At 45.1% G+C, this 18,424-nt stretch overlaps 1 protein-coding gene across 1 annotated transcript; it reads right to left on the reverse strand.

Moving 5' to 3' along the window:
* Positions 1–566: 566 nt before the first annotated feature.
* On the reverse strand, positions 567–9,828 carry LOC121578536 (pepsin A-like). The gene is made up of 8 exons (XM_041892903.2): positions 9,559–9,828; positions 9,317–9,437; positions 9,022–9,140; positions 1,989–2,188; positions 1,744–1,860; positions 1,418–1,553; positions 1,150–1,248; positions 567–924 (listed from the first exon to the last, which is right to left on the reverse strand). The coding sequence occupies exons 1-8, from the start codon at positions 9,727–9,729 to the stop codon at positions 790–792; spliced, it is 1,098 nt and encodes a 365-aa protein (XP_041748837.1). The 5' UTR covers positions 9,730–9,828; the 3' UTR covers positions 567–789.
* Positions 9,829–18,424: the final 8,596 nt, after the last annotated feature.

An 18,424-nucleotide genomic window follows, 5' to 3' on the forward strand; every position in this document is an offset into this window, starting at 1 on the left:
ACATACTGTACAATATGTATTATCATCACAAATAGTTAAGTAATAGGGAGTATTGAGGAAATGTAGTAAAAATGACGCATTTCCATCTTGTAGATATTCAAGCATAGTTAGATATAATAATTAGAACTGTTTGACCTGCAGCGGAAATGTAAAAACGACCTGAATCCATCTAAGATGACTGTATTTAGAGCAGGCACAGACGCCGTGGTTAATGCCAGTCAGTGGCTGCTGATGCTAAATGATTGGCATGTGGTTGTGTGTTTGTGTGGACTGCATTCAAAAGAGGATGACTCATCCTTTCTCTGTAAGCCCCCTCCTGACTCAGTTAAATGAATAGCGAAAATATATAGTGTTTATGTGAGTCTCTATGAGTTTTTATGCCATCTAGTGGGCAGCATTGTGAATGATTGCGCTGAACATACAGTCTGACACCAGAGGAGAACGCTCAAGTTTTATATGGAGGATGGGCCCATAATCAATCTGGTTAATCTGAATGATAATCCATTTGAAGGGTCAAACAGACAACACATTTGGAAAACAACATAATAGACTTAATCAATCATACATCGGATACAGGTTAACTTTGTTTTATTTGCATAATTGGAACAATTGTATAGTAGTGGAGCTTGTTCATTTTCCATTACCCCTGTCTGATGTTCACTTCAGATGTAAACAGAACTGGAGTAAAGATGGTTGGGCTGGTGAATCTCTCTCAGTCTGAGATGCAGACACGCATGGTGTCAGTGTTGGGGCACCAGTGGGTTTGTCAGTGTCAATCTGACTCTGGACTCATTTAGCCTGGGCCAAGCCCACCCAGTTCTGCTCTCTGTTGAAGACAGTGTAGAACTGCCTCATGAACACCTCACCCAGAATCCACTGATCATTGTCCCAGGTGCCAAAACCAGTACTACAGCTGGAGCCATACTGGAGGGAGAAGAGGGGGAGTATGACTTACAGGTGGAAACGTTTATCTCTGATCCTAACAGTGTTGATTCCCTTACATCGCAACAATGATAACATTTCCATAATAGCATTGGCACTGTGGTTATTTTAATTGGCATGATTCTTTAAATATCACTAAAATACTATGATTTTGTACTCAAATACATGCTCAAATGGAACATTAGACTACATTTTAGAGAGACTTACAGGGAAAACATAGGCTGATGCTGGGAGAGTAAAGCCGAATCCATTGATGTTGAAGATAATCTCAGGCATGCGCTTTATATTACTGCAACTCACGATACCCTGTAAAGAAGTGAGGAATTTTGTTTATTTTTTATTTAATCCTAAAGAATTTACTGAGCCACTTACATTAGTAACATAAATCATTTCCCCCTCAGTTATTAGAAATATGAAAAACATAAATATCCATTACAAAACTGTGTTCATAAGATTGAGATCCAGTGAAACACACCTGTTCGCTGTAGGCTCCCACCCAGCCATTGATGTTATTGACGTCCCTGGTAGGCCCGAGGATCTCAGTGGTGCCAGAGTCTACTACAGCTTGGCAGCCAGCTACACACGCCACAGTATTCCCATTGATAGTAATACTGCAACAGGCAGAGCACATTCAGCAGAGCATCACTATTCTGTAGAGTCATCAACAACAAAAGGAGGCATAACACCAGTAACTGATCATCCTTAATGAGTTTGAACTTGGCTGGTGTCTTGTGTGGGACAATTATCATCTTCAATTCTGTTACACATAAACTCACAAACACTAGCCATCCATAATATTACCTGTCTACTTTGATCTGCCAGAAGCCAGTAGGTTGAGAGATGGGAATCCATTGGATGCTTCCTGTGAAGTAGGATGGGTCAGTTCCTCCCAGGATTAACATACTGCCATCTATAGAGCTGGGAAGAAGAATGTCCATGTTCATCACATAGAGGGACTTAGTAAACATCAGCAGATCAACCACCCCCCGCCCTCCCGCCCGCCCGCCCGCCAACCCTGTCCACTTATTCCTCCAGTGAAATCTCACCTGGTCAGATAGATGGAGAACAGGTCTTGAGGGATCTTGCCCTGTTTCCAAATGTTGTCAAATACAGGAGTACCTCCGTTAATTGACTGCTGGTTGGGGAAGGCCAGGCCCAAAATCCCATCCCATGGTAATGTAAGCAGGTAAGCATCCTCCACCAGACTCAGGCCAAAGATCTGATGTGTCACATACAAGTCACCGATCTGAGGGGAAAACCAGTCACACACACACATCCACTCAAAATGCTGGTGGTGACACATTTCAAAGGCCTAATGCAGTCAAAAATGCGATTTTCCTGTGTTTTATATACACTGAGTGTACAAAACATTAAGAATACCTGCTCTTTCCATGACATAGACTGACCAGATGAAGGCTATGATCCCTTATTGATGTCACTTGTTAAATCCACTTCAATCAGTGTACATGAAGGGAGGAGACAGGTTAAATAATGATTTTTAAGCATTGAGACAATATTGAGACATGGATTGTGTATGTGTGCCATTCAGAGGGTTAATGGGCAAGACAAAAGATTTAAGTGCCTTTGAATGGGGTATGGTAGTAGGTGCCAGGCGCACCGGTTTGTGGCAAGAACTGCAACGCTGCTGGGTTTCTCATGCTCAACAGTTTTCTGTGTGTATCAAGAATGGTTCACCACCCAAAGGACATCTAGCCAACTTGACACAACTGTGGAAAGCATTGGAATCAACATGGGCCAGCATCCCTGTGGAATGCTATCGACACCTTGTAGAGTCCATGCGCCGATGAATTGAGGCAACTCAATATTAGGAAGGTGTTCTTAATGTTTTATACACTCAGTGTATACTTCCACACTATGAGGTTGGAATAATAATGCCCTTTTAGTGTAAGAGTTTGAAAAGACCGCCAAAAATGTCAGCCTGTTTTGTTGGGATGGAGTTTTGGCCTGCCTGGTGACAACACCAGGTGGTGAATTAGTTAATAGACCAATAAGAAAGTGTCCCAAATAACAGCTAGTTTTCAGTTTTCCCCTCACTACTCAGACCAATATCAGAAAGTCCTAGCAAAATTCTTGCTTGAGAAATTGCTCTTTGTTAAGAAGACTTAATTGTTACTCAGAAATGATTTCATATTGAGATGAAAATGGCTGCATTGGACCTTTAAGAATGAGAAGTTGTAGGGGAGAGTGGGGTAAGTTGAGCCGAAGGGGTAAGTTGAGCCACCCTTGTTTCTGTCAGAGTCGTGTGTGTAGATGAGTGGAAGGAATCAAGCGCAGGAACCAGGATGACTACAACCGTCTTTTATAGTACTGTTCAACACGTGAACAAAATAGTCGCCTACCCAACCGGGTGGCGCAAACAATTACGCACAAAACACAGTGCGAAAATACACAGGAAAAGCGCACGCAGTGCGAACTCTCGGGACGCGCCAACAACGAGATAAATAAACCATCAGAGGCAGTCTGACAACAAACAATCACGCATAACACCTGACCCACACACACGAAACTAAATAGGGAAACAATTAAGACACAAATAAGGGACAGGTGTTATGAACAGACAAAACCAAATGAACATGAAACATAGAACGGTGGCAGCTAGTACTCCGGAGACGACGACCGCCGAAGCCTGCCCGAACAAGGAAGAGGAGCAGCCTCGGCCGAAACCGTGACAGTACCCCCCCCTTGACGCGCGGCTCCAGCCGTGCGCCGACCCGGAGCTCGGGGACGACCCGGACGACGCGGAGCAGGGCGCGCAGGATGACCCCGATGGAAATCGGTCAGTAGGGACTGGTCCAATACGTCCCTCCTTGGCACCCAGCACCGCTCCTCCGGACCGTACCCCTCCCACTCCACGAGATATTGAAGACCCCCATCCGGCGTCTAGAATCCAGGATGGACCTCACGGTGTACGCCGGAGCCCCCTCGATGTCCAACGGGGCGGAGGAGTCTCCTCAATCTCAAAGTCCTGGAGTGGACCAGCTACCACCGGCCTGAGGAGAGACACATGGAACGAGGGGTTAATATTTTTGTAATCAACAGGTAGTTCTAACCTATAACTCACCTCGTTCAATCTCCTCAGGACTTTAAATGGCCCCACAAACCGCCGACCCAGCTTCCGGCAGGGCAGGCGGAGGGGCAGGTTTCTGGTTGAGAGCCAGACTCGATCTCCAGGTGCGTATACTGGCCCCTCACTGCGGTGTAGGTCGGCGCTCGTCTTCTGTCGACGTATGGCACGCTGCAGATGGACGTGTGCAGCGTCCCACGTCTCCTCCGAGCGCCGCACCCACTCATCCACAGCGGGGGGCCTCGATCTGGCTCTCATGCCATGGTGCCAGAACCGGCTGGTACCCTAATACACACTGAAAAGGGGTTAGTTGGGTGGAGGAGTGGCGAAGAGAGTTCTGTGCCATCTCGGCCCAGGGCACATATCTCGCCCACTCCTCCGGCCGGCCCTGACAGTATGACCTCAGAAACCTACCCACATCCTGGTTGACACGTTCAACCTGCCCATTACTCTCCGGGTGGTAACCCGAGGTAAGGCTTACCGAAACCCCCAACCGTTCCATAAATGCTCTCCACACTCTAGAGGTGAACTGGGGGCCTCGGTCAGACACTATATCCTCGGGTACCCCGTAATGCCGGAAGACATGGGTGAACAGAGCCTCTGCGGTCTGTAGGGCAGTGGGTAGACCCGGCATGGGAAGGAGATGACAGGCCTTAGAGAACCGATCCACAACGACCAGGATGGTAGTATTCCCCTGTGAGGGGGGAAGGTCGGTAACAAAATCCACCGAGAGGTGGGACCAGGGTCGTTGTGGAATAGGCAGGGGTTGTAACTTACCCCTGGGCAAATGTCTGGGCGCCTTACACTGGGCACACACCGAACAGGAGGAGACATAAATCCTCACATCCCTAGCTAACGTTGGCCACCAGTACTTCGTGCTAAGGCAGTGCACTGTCCGGCCGATACCCGGATGGCCAGAGGAGGGGGACGTATGAGCCCAACAAATGAGGCGATCGCGTACCTCGAGCGGAACGTACGTCCGACCCACAGGACACTGTGGAGGACTCGGGTCGGTGCGTAACGCCCGCTCGATCTCACCATCAACCTCCCACACCACCGGAGCAACCAGACAAGACTCCGGTAGTATGGGCGTGGACTCAACTGACCTCTCCTCTGCGTCATACCGCGAGACAGAGCATCTGCCTTCCCGTTCTGGGACCCAGGGATGTATGTGATTTTAAACACAAACCGGGCTAGAAACATAGTCCAGCGAGCCTGGCGAGGATTCAGTCTCCTAGCTGCCCGGATGTACTCCAGGTTACGATGGTCAGTTAGAATGAGGAAAGGGTGTTGAGCCCCCTCGAGCCAATGCCGCCACACCTTTAGGGCCTGGACCACGGCTAACAGCTCCCTGTCTCCTACGTCATAATTCTGCTCCGCCGGACTGAGCTTCTTACTGTAAAACGCACAGGGACGGAGTTTAGGTGGAGTGCCAGAACGCTGGGAAAGAACGGCCCCTATCCCGGCCTCTGACGCGTCCACCTCTACTTGGAACGGTAAAGAGGGATCCGGATGCGCCAACACCGGCGCCGAGGTAAACAGGTCCTTCAGTCTCCCAAATGCCCTGTCCGCCTCAGCTGACCACCGCAAGCGCACCGGACCCCCCTTTAACAGAGACGTTATGGGAGCTGCCACCTGTCCAAAACCCCGGATAAACCTCCGGTAATAATTCGCAAAACCCAAGAACCGTTGCACCTCCTTCACAGTGGTTGGGGTCTGCCAATTACGCACAGCTGACACCCGGTCTACCTCCATCTTCACCCCCTGACGCAGACAACTGGTAACCCAGAAAGGAGACCGACTTCTGGAAAAACAGACATTTCTCTGCCTTGACATATAGGTCATGCTCCAACAGCCGCCTCAATACTCGGCGCACCAGGGCTACATGCTCAGCACGGGTAGGACTATACACCAGAATGTCGTCGATGTACACCACTACTCCCTGTCCCTGCATGTCCCGGAAAATCTCATCGACGAAGGATTGGAAGACTGAGGGAGCATTCATCAACCCATATGGCATGACTAGATACTCGTAGTGTCCGGAAGTCGTGCTAAACGCTGTCTTCCATTCATCGCCCTCTCGAATGCGCACCAAGTTATATGCGCTCCTAAGATCCAATTTTGTAAAGAACCGCGCACCGTGCAGTGACTCCGTCATAGTCGCAATCAGAGGAAGTGGATAGCTGTACTTCACTGTGATCTGATTGAGACCGCGGTAATCAATACACGGGCGCAGACCTCCATCCTTTTTCTTTACAAAAAGAAACTTGAGGAAGCGGGTGAAACGGAGGCCCGTATGTATCCCTGTCTAAGAGACTCAGAGATGTACGTCTCCATAGCCTTTCTCTCCTCTTGAGACAAGGGATACACATGGCTCCGCGGGAGAGCTGCTCCTGACTGGAGATCTATCGCACAATCCCCCGCCTATGAGGCGGCAGCTGCGCCGCCCGAGTCTTACTGAACGCCAGTGCCAAATCCTCATACTCGGGGGAATCTGCAGTGCTGGCATTAGATTCGGACTCTCCACCGAGGTCGCCCCTATGGAAACACCCAGACACCGCCCCTCACATTGAGCAGACCACCCTTTAAGAGCTTTCTCTCGCCACCTAATAATAGGGTCATGAGTCATCAACCAGGGAAGACCCAGCACTACCGGATACGCAGGAGAGTCAATCAGATAGAGCTGAATTCTCTCCTCATGACCCTCCTGCGCCATCATCTGAAGGGGTGCTGTGACCTCCCCTAATCAACCCAGACCCTAACGGACGGCTATCTAGGGCATGGACGGGGAAAGGCTTATCCACTGGAAGGAGGGGAATCCCTAACTCTATACAGAACTGGCGATCTACAAAATTCCCAGCTGCGCCTGAATCTACCAGCGCCTTATGCTGGGAACGAGGTGCAACCTGTGGGAAACAAACAGGCAAGGTTAGGTGCACGACAGAAAGCTCTGGGTAAGCAGGGCGCCTACTCACCTGGGTGGACCCCCAATGCGTGACCTGCCTTCTCCCTCACTGGAGGACCCGCCCCAACACCTAGCCGCGGTGTGCCCTCCACGACCACAGTTGGTGCAAGGGCCGGGTCCCCTCGGGCTCCTCCTCCTCCGTTCCCTAGCGCCAGCACCTCCGAGCTCCATAGGGCTCGGCTCGGAGGTGCTGGAGAGTGGAATGGGCAACCCCCTCCCGGAACGTCCACGGGTGGCGAGCAGGGTATCCAGCCGGATGGCCATGTCGACAAGCTGGTCGAAAGTCAACGAAGTGTCCCTGCACGCCAACTCTCGCTGGACGTCCTCCCGGAGGCTGCAGCGGAAATGGTCGATATGGGCCCGCTCATTCCACCCTGCATCAGCCGCTAGGGTCCGAAACTCCAAGGCAAAGTCCTGGGCGCTCCTCATCCCCTGTCGGAGGTAGAATAGACGCTCCCCCGCCGCCTTCCCTTCTGGTGGATGGTCGAACACAGCACGGAAGCGGCGGGAGAACTCCGCATAGTTCGTGGTAGCGGCGTCCATTCTCCTCCACTCGGCGTTGGCCCACTCCAACGCCTTGCCGGTGAGACAGGAGATGAGGGCTGAGACGCTCTCGTGTCCCGAGGGCGCCGGGTGTACGGTGGCGAGGTAGAGCTCCACCTGCAGCAGGAACCCTTGACACCCGGCAGTGGAGCCGTCGTACGCCCTCGGGAGCGAGAGCCGAATCCCACTAGGTTCCGGAGATGAGACAGGAGGGCTGACCGATGGGGCTGGTTCGGTTCGTGGAGGTGTGGGAACCCCGCTGGTCTCCCATCGGTGCAGAGTATTCATCACCCCCTCCAGGGCATGACAGACCTGGTTGATGCGGTCCTCCTGGCCACGAAGACGTTCAGCCATCTCGGCTGTCGGCTCGGTCGCTCCTGCTGATTCCATGAATATGATGCGTGATTCTGTCAGAGTCGTGTGTGTAGATGAGTGGAAGGAATCAAGCGCAGGAACCAGGATGACTACAACCGTCTTTTATAGTACTGTTCAACACGTGAACAAAATAGTCGCCTACCCAACCGGGTGGCGCAAACAATTACGCACAAAACACAGTGCGAAAATACACAGGAAAAGCGCACGCAGTGCGAACTCTCGGGACACGCCAACAACGAGAGAAATAAACCATCAGAGGCAGTCTGACAACAAACAATCACGCATAACACCTGACCCACACACACGAAACTAAATAGGGAAACAATTAAGACACAAATAAGGGACAGGTGTTATGAACAGACAAAACCAAATGAACATGAAACATAGAACGGTGGCAGCTAGTACTCCGGAGACGACGACCGCCGAAGCCTGCCCGAACAAGGAAGAGGAGCAGCCTCGGCCGAAACCGTGACAGTTTCTAGGAAACCATACACAAAATTATTAATTTGACCAATGAGGTCATCATTTCAAGTTAGGTCCAAAAAACAGATTTTCACCAAGTCAAATTAATTTATTGTGTTAGAGGTTTCATGATGCTTGTAACTAAACCAAAGTAGATAATTTTATGATTGTTCTATACATCAGTTTGGGTCTCTATAAGCTTCAATGTGAGGTCCTAAACCTAGCATGAAAGTGTAGCTGTGTGGACTAATATAGTCTAAATGTTTGCCTTGGGGTAAGTTGAGCCAATGACCATGGGGTAAGTTGAGCCAATGGCAAGTTGAGCAAATTGAAGTGTTTGCTTCCAAGGCCTAATGCAAGGCATTATCGCTGGGACATGAGGTAACAACAGGGCCTGGCCTATGTTAAAAGTGTTTTAAAAGTACAAAGTGTTTGTTAGGTGTTAAGCCAGTGTTAAAATATGCTTTAAATGATTAAAAGACAAAAAAACAATTGTGATTGTGTTGAATTGTGTTTGGGAAATAAAGTTAAACATGGTTTTTAAAAGGTAGTGACAATATTTCATTTAGTACAGAAATGTGAGTATCATACTGAGAGTACATATAGTGTTACATCACCGATGTGGGGGAAAGTAAATAGATATTCTCACTATTACGGTGTCGTATCCCACATCCCCTGTCATGTAACCAGTGACATATTGGATGGAGAAAGTCTCTGAGCTGGGCTGGAACGTGGAGGATGCTGTAGTGTTGAACCTGGCATGGTTTCCTGGTGAGGGTGAGAGAGAGAGAAGGAGTAGACATGATTTAAAGGAAAAAATTTAACAAAGAATCAAAGAATAACACGTCTTATTTAGAGGATACAGTTCCACAACTAGTTATTATTTAATTGTTTCACGGTTGTGTATCTTAGTATCACTGTCATCACTGTGTGTCCATACTCACTGCAGGCCTGGGTGCTGCTGCAATGGAGAGATGGCACCCACAGGTCGGCAGAGCCTGTGTCAAAGAGAACATTGAACGACTGAGGGGGAGTACCGATGGCGATGACTCCATAGTATGTTGACTGTGTGAGACAGAGAGGTTAATGAGCTGATGTGATGATATGAGGAATGTTTCAGCCAGACACTCGAGAAAGCCTAAGCAGTCACCAATGAAGATTGACTTGGCTATAGCTAGGTGCACACCTCTGGATTGTAGATCATGGGCACCATGGCATCTCCCGCCCTGGTGTTAAACTTGGCTCTGGGGTTGTAGCGATACTTCCTCTTGTACTCTTCATACAGACCCTTCTCCTCCAGAGTCTGCCTGGCTGACTTCCCCTTTATCAGAGGAATTCTGGGCCACAGAGTGGACATCTCTAGTTTAGTATCAGATAATATAACACTACTGCAATCTCTGTGACTCAGAGAGGAACAGAGCCTCAAAACTGTCTGATGCTGCAGTTAGAAAACTGATTTCCTTTCACTTTAGTTTCAGCATGATTCTCTCAGCAACACAATACCCTACAGAAATCTACGATGATATAAGGTGCAAGAAATGAAACACATTACATATTTTTTAAATAAATGATAGTACTTACTTGAGAAGGCACTCAGAAAGGGTCACTAAGGCAAACAGCACAACAGCCAACTTCATCTTGTCTGATCAGTTACCTGAGAGTACAGTACACTGGACTGGCTATACCCTGGCCTTTTTATACACTGTAGTGTGTTTGGACAGTGTTCATTATTCCCAGAATGTACCTCTCATATACTTCTGCCATTTACTGTACAATGAAGTGATAAGAAACCACTTAATGGCTATAAGAATAGAGTTAAATAGGTAAATAAATCAGATAAGGGGAACAAAAAAGAATTGAGCCAAGTTCACCCGAAACCTTTCAAACAAAAACAAAATTTACAATCATTTTATATTTATTGTTCATTATCAATCATTCGATAAGAAAACATTTCATCAGTGTTTGTCCTCGAGATTGAATGGAAAATGATCTTGTATCCATTCCTCAAATCATTAAACAATTTGAAATAAAAAGGGTTTAAAAATAGTATCAATTATATCATTTCAATAGTATCTTTTTGCTATAGAATAAGTATTGATTTATGATCCTGCCTTTAGACAGGGCAAACAAAGGTAGGAGCAGTGAGTGCGCACTTCAATGCTTTATGCCAGAGGCATATCAGTTCTTAGTGTGTATACATGTAGCCTAGGTCTTGTTACAGGTTAATAACAAGCCACATATGACGTACTGTACCAGTTTATCTGACTCAGCCTTTCCCACAAAGATTTCTGTAAAAGCTATGGGGATAATTATGTTGACTTTTTAGAATAATAGCATGTAACGTATTGGAGTCTGTACTAGGGCTGTGGTGGTCATTACATTTAGTCAGCAGGTGATTGTCAAACAAATAACAGCCGGTCTCATGGTAATTGACCGGTAATTAACATAAACACATTTAGCATCTCCTGGCTTCCAGGCATAGCCTACAAGCCACTAATGCAGACCTTTGGAACATCTACATTTTTAAAAAGTGTAATAAATCCATGTAATATAGCCTACACCATCACAATAAATCCATTATTTATTTAGACAGGTCTAAAGAAACATGATATGAAGAAAATGTAGTCTATTTCAGAAGAACAGAACAGCCTACTGATGGGATCCTCCTCTTTTTAATCGAGGCCATCACTCTGTTTTGTCAGGCAATTGCATAGCCTTATAGAAATGTTGCACAACATGAGCTCATGGGCTCTCATGAAGTGTTTGATTAGATTTTCGATTACATTTTAATTGATGTCAGCGTGATTAGTGGGACAATAGTGTGCAGAGTACCAGGCAGTTAGCAAGTTTGGTATGCTACTAATGACCATCAGCAGAATCAGAGCTTAGAAAAGCCTAATTACCATGAGTAAACGGTCACGTGGAACTTGACTGCCGTCATGACTCGTGACCCGCGGTGTGGTGGTAATATGGTCACCGTAACAGCCCTAGTCTGTACCATTGGTTAACTTTTAGATTAGTGGCTTCAAAGACCCAGATTAATGGCCTTTTGAGAGAAGGAATATAGATAGTGACTAATGACTGCAAATAAAGGTCTGAAAGTGCTTTCCACATACCTCAGCCTGATGGGATTTTTTCAAATGGTTTGCACTACACCAATTTGATTACATAACCTTTGATTAGTGTTTTCATGTAAGATAACGTCAGTAATAACATAATGTCTGATATTTCATATGCCTCTGCAAAGATCTAAATGACACAAGTTATCATCCAACTCCTTTAAGCAACTCTGCCCTCTAGAGGACAAAGTCTGACAACATAACTTAATGCTGGTTGACTGAATCTTATCATTTGGTCAAATTGTAATTAATGCCATCAGGTTTGGACCAATGATGTATATAAACCCTGGATTGCTGATGCTATGTATTGGTCAATGAAAGGCTTTGAAGCCACTGGTCGGCCATATTGACACTCCTCAGAAGAAACATGTAGACATTAATAATAAAAGCATTTCTATAGCTTCCAAAATATATTTTAACAATGGTAGGGGAGCGCCAAGATGGATGTGCGGTGACTTGTAAACAGCGCCCCCTGTCAGTCATCTAAGTGTATCTAAATCACTGGTTTGAACCCTGCAAAACTAATAACTTTAGATCATTCAACTTCATCTGCAAATAGACTACAAAGTAATAAAAGAGAACACACTAAAAAACTAGAGACATGTTTAAAATAAGATACTCTTTATTAAAAAATAAACATAGCAATTGTTATGACTGAAATATAAAATGGTATGTACAAATTACAATTAGTTCACATAGTAAATAATGACTCTGGTTAAATGCAATAAGATCAAAAAATGGTAACCACTGACAGCATTAGAAAATGTACTCACCAAGGTGTCTATCCCTTGTCAGATGAATTCCTTGTTTAATACTGCATCAACCAGATGTTTGTTAATGACATAAAACATGTTCAGGTAAAACTCTGCACCTTGTAGTTGTACAGTTGTTTTCAGGTTGTTTGACTCTTCCACTTTTTCAATGGTGCAAGCCTATCCTTCTTTCCTCCTTTTCCAGCATGAAGTGTTGCTCTTTCCCAAGGTCCTGTGACACTCAAACATGTGAATAATCCCTGTTCACTCCTTTCATGAGGAACACAAAGGGAGGTCATAATACAGTAGTATGGGGTGTTAATGTGTATTTACTAGTGCATGATGTAGTACAACCTGCTGCAAAATGCTTCCTGGAGGATTAATCGATGAGCTGACGACTGACGAGACCGGGCGACATCCTTAAACAAAGACTGCAGCACAGTAAAAATTCACATTTCATACAAACATCAGATCCCCTGAAAAAGTACTGGAGACAATTTTAACAACCATCACATATCATAAGGCTCATTCATCCTCCTGTAACTATTCCCCAGGTCGTTGCTGTAAATGAGAACGTGTTCTCAGTCAATTTACCTGGTAAAATCTGGGTTAAAAAAAACAACGAGATTAACCAAAGCTTTCAGTATCAAATAAAATAAACTAAGCGTTATAATCTAGTAGAAAAAAGTTGATTTAGTCAGAACCTTCTAGAATCTTTTTGTGAATGGTGAAACGACAGCACGTACTGCTCACAAAGCCACCTGGGACTAGTGATGGCTATGAAAGAGTCACTACTTACCTCTTCATAGTGCAAAGTCAACATGACCTACTGTGAAATAAGTAATGAATCAAAACCCATTCAATATCATCAGTGAAGGGCCCTACATGATCTGACAACATAACATGCCTACTGATGATCAATACTCATGGCATATTAATAGGTCTATCCTTTCTGCTACTCTCTGCTCAACATTTCATTTTCAGAAAGGGGGAACCTGAGTCCGCTGCTGTTCTTTTATCTGTGTCAAATCTATCAAATGCAGCATGGAAATTATTATGTGTCCCTGCCATTTTATGCAGTTATACAAGCAGCATATCAGAAACCCTACCAGGACTTCAGGCACCTGTTATCTGGTATTTCCGCCAGAGTTCTGTTAAACTGAATTATATGCTCATGCTGCAGACATAAAAGGCTGAAAATCAATGTTTTCAAGAGCTCGTCTCTCCCCCACTCAAAAGCAGTGAACACACTCTACCCTACCCATTAGTATCATTAAACATTCAACAAGATGGATCCCGTCTCCCCTGATAATATGGAGTTCTAATTTTAACTCATTAACATTTGTTCGCTACCAGATGTTCTTCATGAATGGTTTTAAATAGCCACTGTCTGAATCTTTTACAATTTTTAGACAATATAGCCTTTGAGGAGGATATCTTAGCTATTTATCTATCCCTCCCCAGTTACGCTTGACTGAGAAAAACGTAATATTAAACTTACCGGTATGAAACATTCACATCAGAGGGACTTAAAATCAGTCTCTAACTTTATCGGATAAGCAATATTTCTGATCTAAATTTGCCTGTGACAAAACAGTATGCAGGGATAAATAAACTATGGGGGACAGTGCACTGTTGATGAATTTTAGAACAGATCTATGGACATTTAGAAAGTGAAACAAAATTATTATGGAGCAATATACTACGCTGTGAATTGTAACCAGTGCTTTTATACCGAGGCATTGCTTGAGAGAAAAGAGAAACCCGCATGCTGCTCTTGCTAGTATCAATGTTCTTTATTAAGTTTGACGTATCAGCCTCAAGGCCTTCGTCAAGAACAGTGATACTAGCAAGAGTAGCGTGCAGGTTTCTCTTTTCTCTCATGTTATTCATTTGTTACCATGCACCTGCAACAAAGAAAGCTCAGATGTGCAAGTGCCGAGGCATAGCTTTAAGGAGATTCCTATACCTGTTTATGTGCAATATATACAGTGCATTCAGACTCCCTTCAGTTTTTCCACATTTTGTTACGTTACAGCCTTATTCTAACATGGATGAAAAAACAACATCAATCTACACACAATACCCCATAATGACAAAGCGAAAACAGGTTTTTAGACATTTTAAACAATAAATACAAAAATGTATTTACATAAGTATTGCTATGAGACTCGAAATTGAGCTCAGGTGCATCCTGTTTCCATTGATCATCCTTGAGATGTTTCTACAACTTGATTGGAGTCCACCTGTGGTAAATTCAATTGATTGGACATGATTTGGAAAGGCACACACCTGTCTATAAAAAGGTTCTACAGTTGACAGTGCATGTCAGAGCAAAAACCAAGCCATGAGGTCGAAGGAATTGTCAGTAGAGCTCAGAGACAGGATTGTGTCGAGGCACAGATCTGGGGAAGGGTACCAAAACTCTTCCTAGAGCTGGCCGCCCGGCCAAACTGAGCAATCAGGGGACAAGGGCCTTGGTCAGGGAGGTGACCAAGAACCCGATGGTCATCTGACAGAGCCAGAGTTCTTCCTCTGTGGAGATGGGAGAATCTTCCAGAAGGACAACCATCTCTACAGCACTCCACCAATCAGGCCTTTATGGTAGAGTGGCCAGACGGAAGTCACTCCTCAGTAAAAGGCACATGACAGCCCGCTTGGAGTTTGCTAAAAGGCACCTAAAGGACTCTCAGACCATGAGAAACAAGATTCTCTGGTCTGATGAAACCAAGGCTGAAATCTTTGGCCTGAATGCCAAGCGTCACGTTAGGAGGAAACCTGGCACCATCCCTACGGTGAAGCATGGTGGTGGAAGCATCATGCTGTGGGGATGTTTTTCAGCGGCAGGGACTGGGAGACTAGTCAGGGTCGAGGGAAAGATGAACGGATCAAAGTACAGAGAGATCCTTGATGAAAACCTGCTGTAGAGCGCTCAGGACCTTAGACTGGGGAGAAGGTTCACCTTCCAACAGGACAACGACCCTAAGCACACAGCCAAGACAACACAGGAGTGGCTTCGGGACAAGTCTCTGAATGTCCTTGAGTGGCCCAGCCAGAGCCCGGACTTGAACCCGATCGAACATCTCTGGAGAGACCTGAAAATAGCTGTGCAGCGACGCTCCCTATCCAACCTGACAGAGATTGAGAGGATCTGCAGGGAAGAATGGGAGAAACTCCCCAAATACAGGTGTGCCAAGCTTGTAGAGTCATACCTAAGAAGACTCAAGCTGTAATCGCTGCCAAAGATGCTTCAACAAAGTACTGAGTAAAGGGTCTGAATACTTATGTAAATGTGATATCAGTTTTTAATTTCTAGAAACCTGTTTTTGCTTTGTCATTATGGGGTATTGTGTGCAGATAGATTTTTTCCCCAATCCATTTTAGAATAAGTCTGTAACGTAACAAAATGTAGAAAAAGTCTGTGCACCGAATGCACTGTGTGTACACACACACACACACACACATATATATATATGGTATTAAAATTATCAACCAGGTATCATTCATTGATGAACAGCTTATGTGCTTGCCTCATATAGAATGTATCCAAGTGCACAAAACCAGTGATATTCAGGTGTTCATAAAAAGGGAGCAGACTTTTCTTTGTTTATACGTACCCAAGCATGTTGTTCAGGCCGGCAGCAAACTTTACCTGAGCAGGGACAGGCGTCTGTGGGTGGGAGGTGTCCACTCATGTCAGACAGGCAGAGTTTCAATCCTCTAAGAAGCCTTGTGTTGGCATCCAGGATGTGGCACACAGTGGGTCTCTTGCAAGGCAGGATTTGCATTTCCTAACAAAGTTTACATATCAAATCAGCAGCTATGCTGGTCAGGCCTGGCATCCCGGCACTGAGGTGAATTAACTGGGAAGGGCCTACTATGGATTCTTGATCCCTGAAGGTAGCACAATGACGGTCTCTTCATTTAAATTTCATATTCACTTAGAATAAACTTTACAAGTAAATGAAATCAAATCATGGATCCCTGCACAGACCAAATGGGTGGTTGGTTCCTTTCACTGAGCGTGGCACATAGTTTGTGGAAAAACTGGGTGACGAGACCTGAGGTTCAGTCGTGTCACTCCATCACAGGGTGAGGTACCAACGTAAACTTGCCCTAAAACAGTAAAATCTTCTTCCTGCAGGCTTCAAGGCAGGGAGCGCAAACCATGGATCCTTGTTAGGCTGGAACGGACATTGAGGCATTACTCTATTAGCTCTGCAGGGTTGTTGTGGTCAGTAGAATTGAGTTGATGGGACAAGCACCCCAGCTGTGTGTCGACGGCCCCAGCGACACAGCAGAGGTGGGGTGTACAGAGGAACACCCGGGGCAACTGGGTGCCCAAGGTGATGACAACAGCCCCTCCATCAGAGCAGCAGCCAGGAGAGGTGAGCCTCTCTCCAGCCTCCGTAACAGCTCACTGGAGAATAGCTCCTGCACCTCCGGCTACGGCCATGAGGACCAGAGATGACACAGGAATAGGCCCTCACTCCCCTCTTCCAAGGGACACTAGGGACACCTCAGCAAAGGCACAGAAATGGTGGCCAGGTAAAAGGGAGGGCCTAATTTAGGCATTAACAAACGGAACATCAGCAACTCTTTGAAAAGGAGGGGATCAACAATGGTGAGCAATGATGTCAACACAAAGATCTGAGAAGCACTTTGCCTTGCTCTCAATTTTCTTTCTTTCCTCTCTGGTCTGAAAAGGTGTTCCCATTTTTCAAACAGACGGGGCCTTTGTGTTTTTTAAGTGCAAAAGACAATTCCTTCGCAACACAACATAAAAGGTCACAAAAGTTGTCTTCCAAGGCAGAAACATTTGTTTTCCCACGAAAGACAAAATTTATTGATACCGAAACAAAATCTATGAAGTGCAAGCTGCACTTTGTGTTTTAGGCGCATGTGCAATGGTGGTTTCCATTTTTTTCTCCAGAAATCAGGTGTACACAGCACAAAGCAAATTTTCCATTTAAAACACGGGAACTGGAATCACAAATCATTAACACAACTTAAGAGCAGTCAATTCAGTGAAACGCATAAAGGGCCACTGTGCAAAGGACCCTTGCCCCTGTGCATTCTGGGGTATTTTTTGCATATGGTGTTTCCCAGTGTCCAATGGTAGTATGGTGGTGTTATCCACTCTGGTATCCCTTGCTCAAATCTGAAGTGTCCATAGCATACATACAGTAATCATTTTATACAAGAAATGTCACTTAAAATACATTTTTGTTTTTGCCAATACACTTCGAATCCTAATAAAAAGCAAATGGCTATGGCATCAACAACACTACTGGTGAGTTCCCCAAGTATAAAGTTGGCAATGATTGTAAAGGCCAAATTGAAAATCACAAATTATCTAAATTAACTTTAACTGTGGTATTTGGAGAGATTTTGATACATATTAGGCCTAATACCAGTCAACAGCCTTATCCTTAGTTTAACTCTAAAACAGAATTAAAGTATATCGTTAAGCTAAACTCAGTGTTAAAATCTCTCTATATTTTTTATATATATAGATACATACATACTCTTGGTCCTTGAGAGCAAAAAGAATCATAACTTTCACATAACTGATTTAACTCATTGGATAAATTCCACTTAGATAAACTCCTTTCCTTCGGTCCTTGTTGACTCACTTTTGTGAAACTGAAAGGACTGTATATGAAATGGCTCCACATAGCTCTCTGGAAGGTTAGAACATTTCTAAATGGTTTCACTTCCTATCTAGACAGTTCTCTCAGAACCAAAAGGGGAAGTCATCAAGGGACACATTACTGCCATGAGGGGCCATCGTCATTTTGTTTGTATGCTTGATTTCCCTCTTTATGAGTGAAAGAAAACCTAAACTTAACTCATAACCATTTAACTGTGGGGCTGATTGTTGGAAATAACATAACTCATAATGCAAACCAGGAGAACTTCCTGACCTCAATGGTACAGGAAAATGGTGGTAGTTCTTGTTTACTCAAAAGTAATACCCTCTATGGAATGTATGTGGCGTCACCTCTATTGGATGAACCCAAGGAGCATAGACATGTTGACAATCAAAACCATTCTGGATTTATGCTAATATATCCAACAATCTGTAATTTTTTTTACCATTTACTATTGTTTTTTTAACCAATAGTCTAACACCAGCAGGGCAATGCAACACATTGGAAAACATCGAAAACTCTGATAT

The sequence above is a fragment of the Coregonus clupeaformis genome, chromosome 12 (assembly GCF_020615455.1).
Source record: "Coregonus clupeaformis isolate EN_2021a chromosome 12, ASM2061545v1, whole genome shotgun sequence".
Taxonomy (NCBI): domain Eukaryota; kingdom Metazoa; phylum Chordata; class Actinopteri; order Salmoniformes; family Salmonidae; genus Coregonus; species Coregonus clupeaformis.

What these genes read in the sequence shown, in the direction of transcription:
- LOC121578536 (XM_041892903.2), bottom strand. Translation starts at nt 9,729, where the DNA reads ATGTCCACTCTGTGGCCCAGAATTCCTCTGATAAAGGGGAAGTCAGCC. An exon ending in CAGCAGCACCCAGGCCTGCA is followed by an intron (nt 9,141 to 9,316) that starts GTGAGTATGGAC and finishes CACCCTCACCAG; the next exon opens with GAAACCATGCCAGGTTCAAC. An exon ending in CATCAGCCTATGTTTTCCCT is followed by an intron (nt 925 to 1,149) that starts GTAAGTCTCTCT and finishes TTCTCCCTCCAG; the next exon opens with TATGGCTCCAGCTGTAGTAC.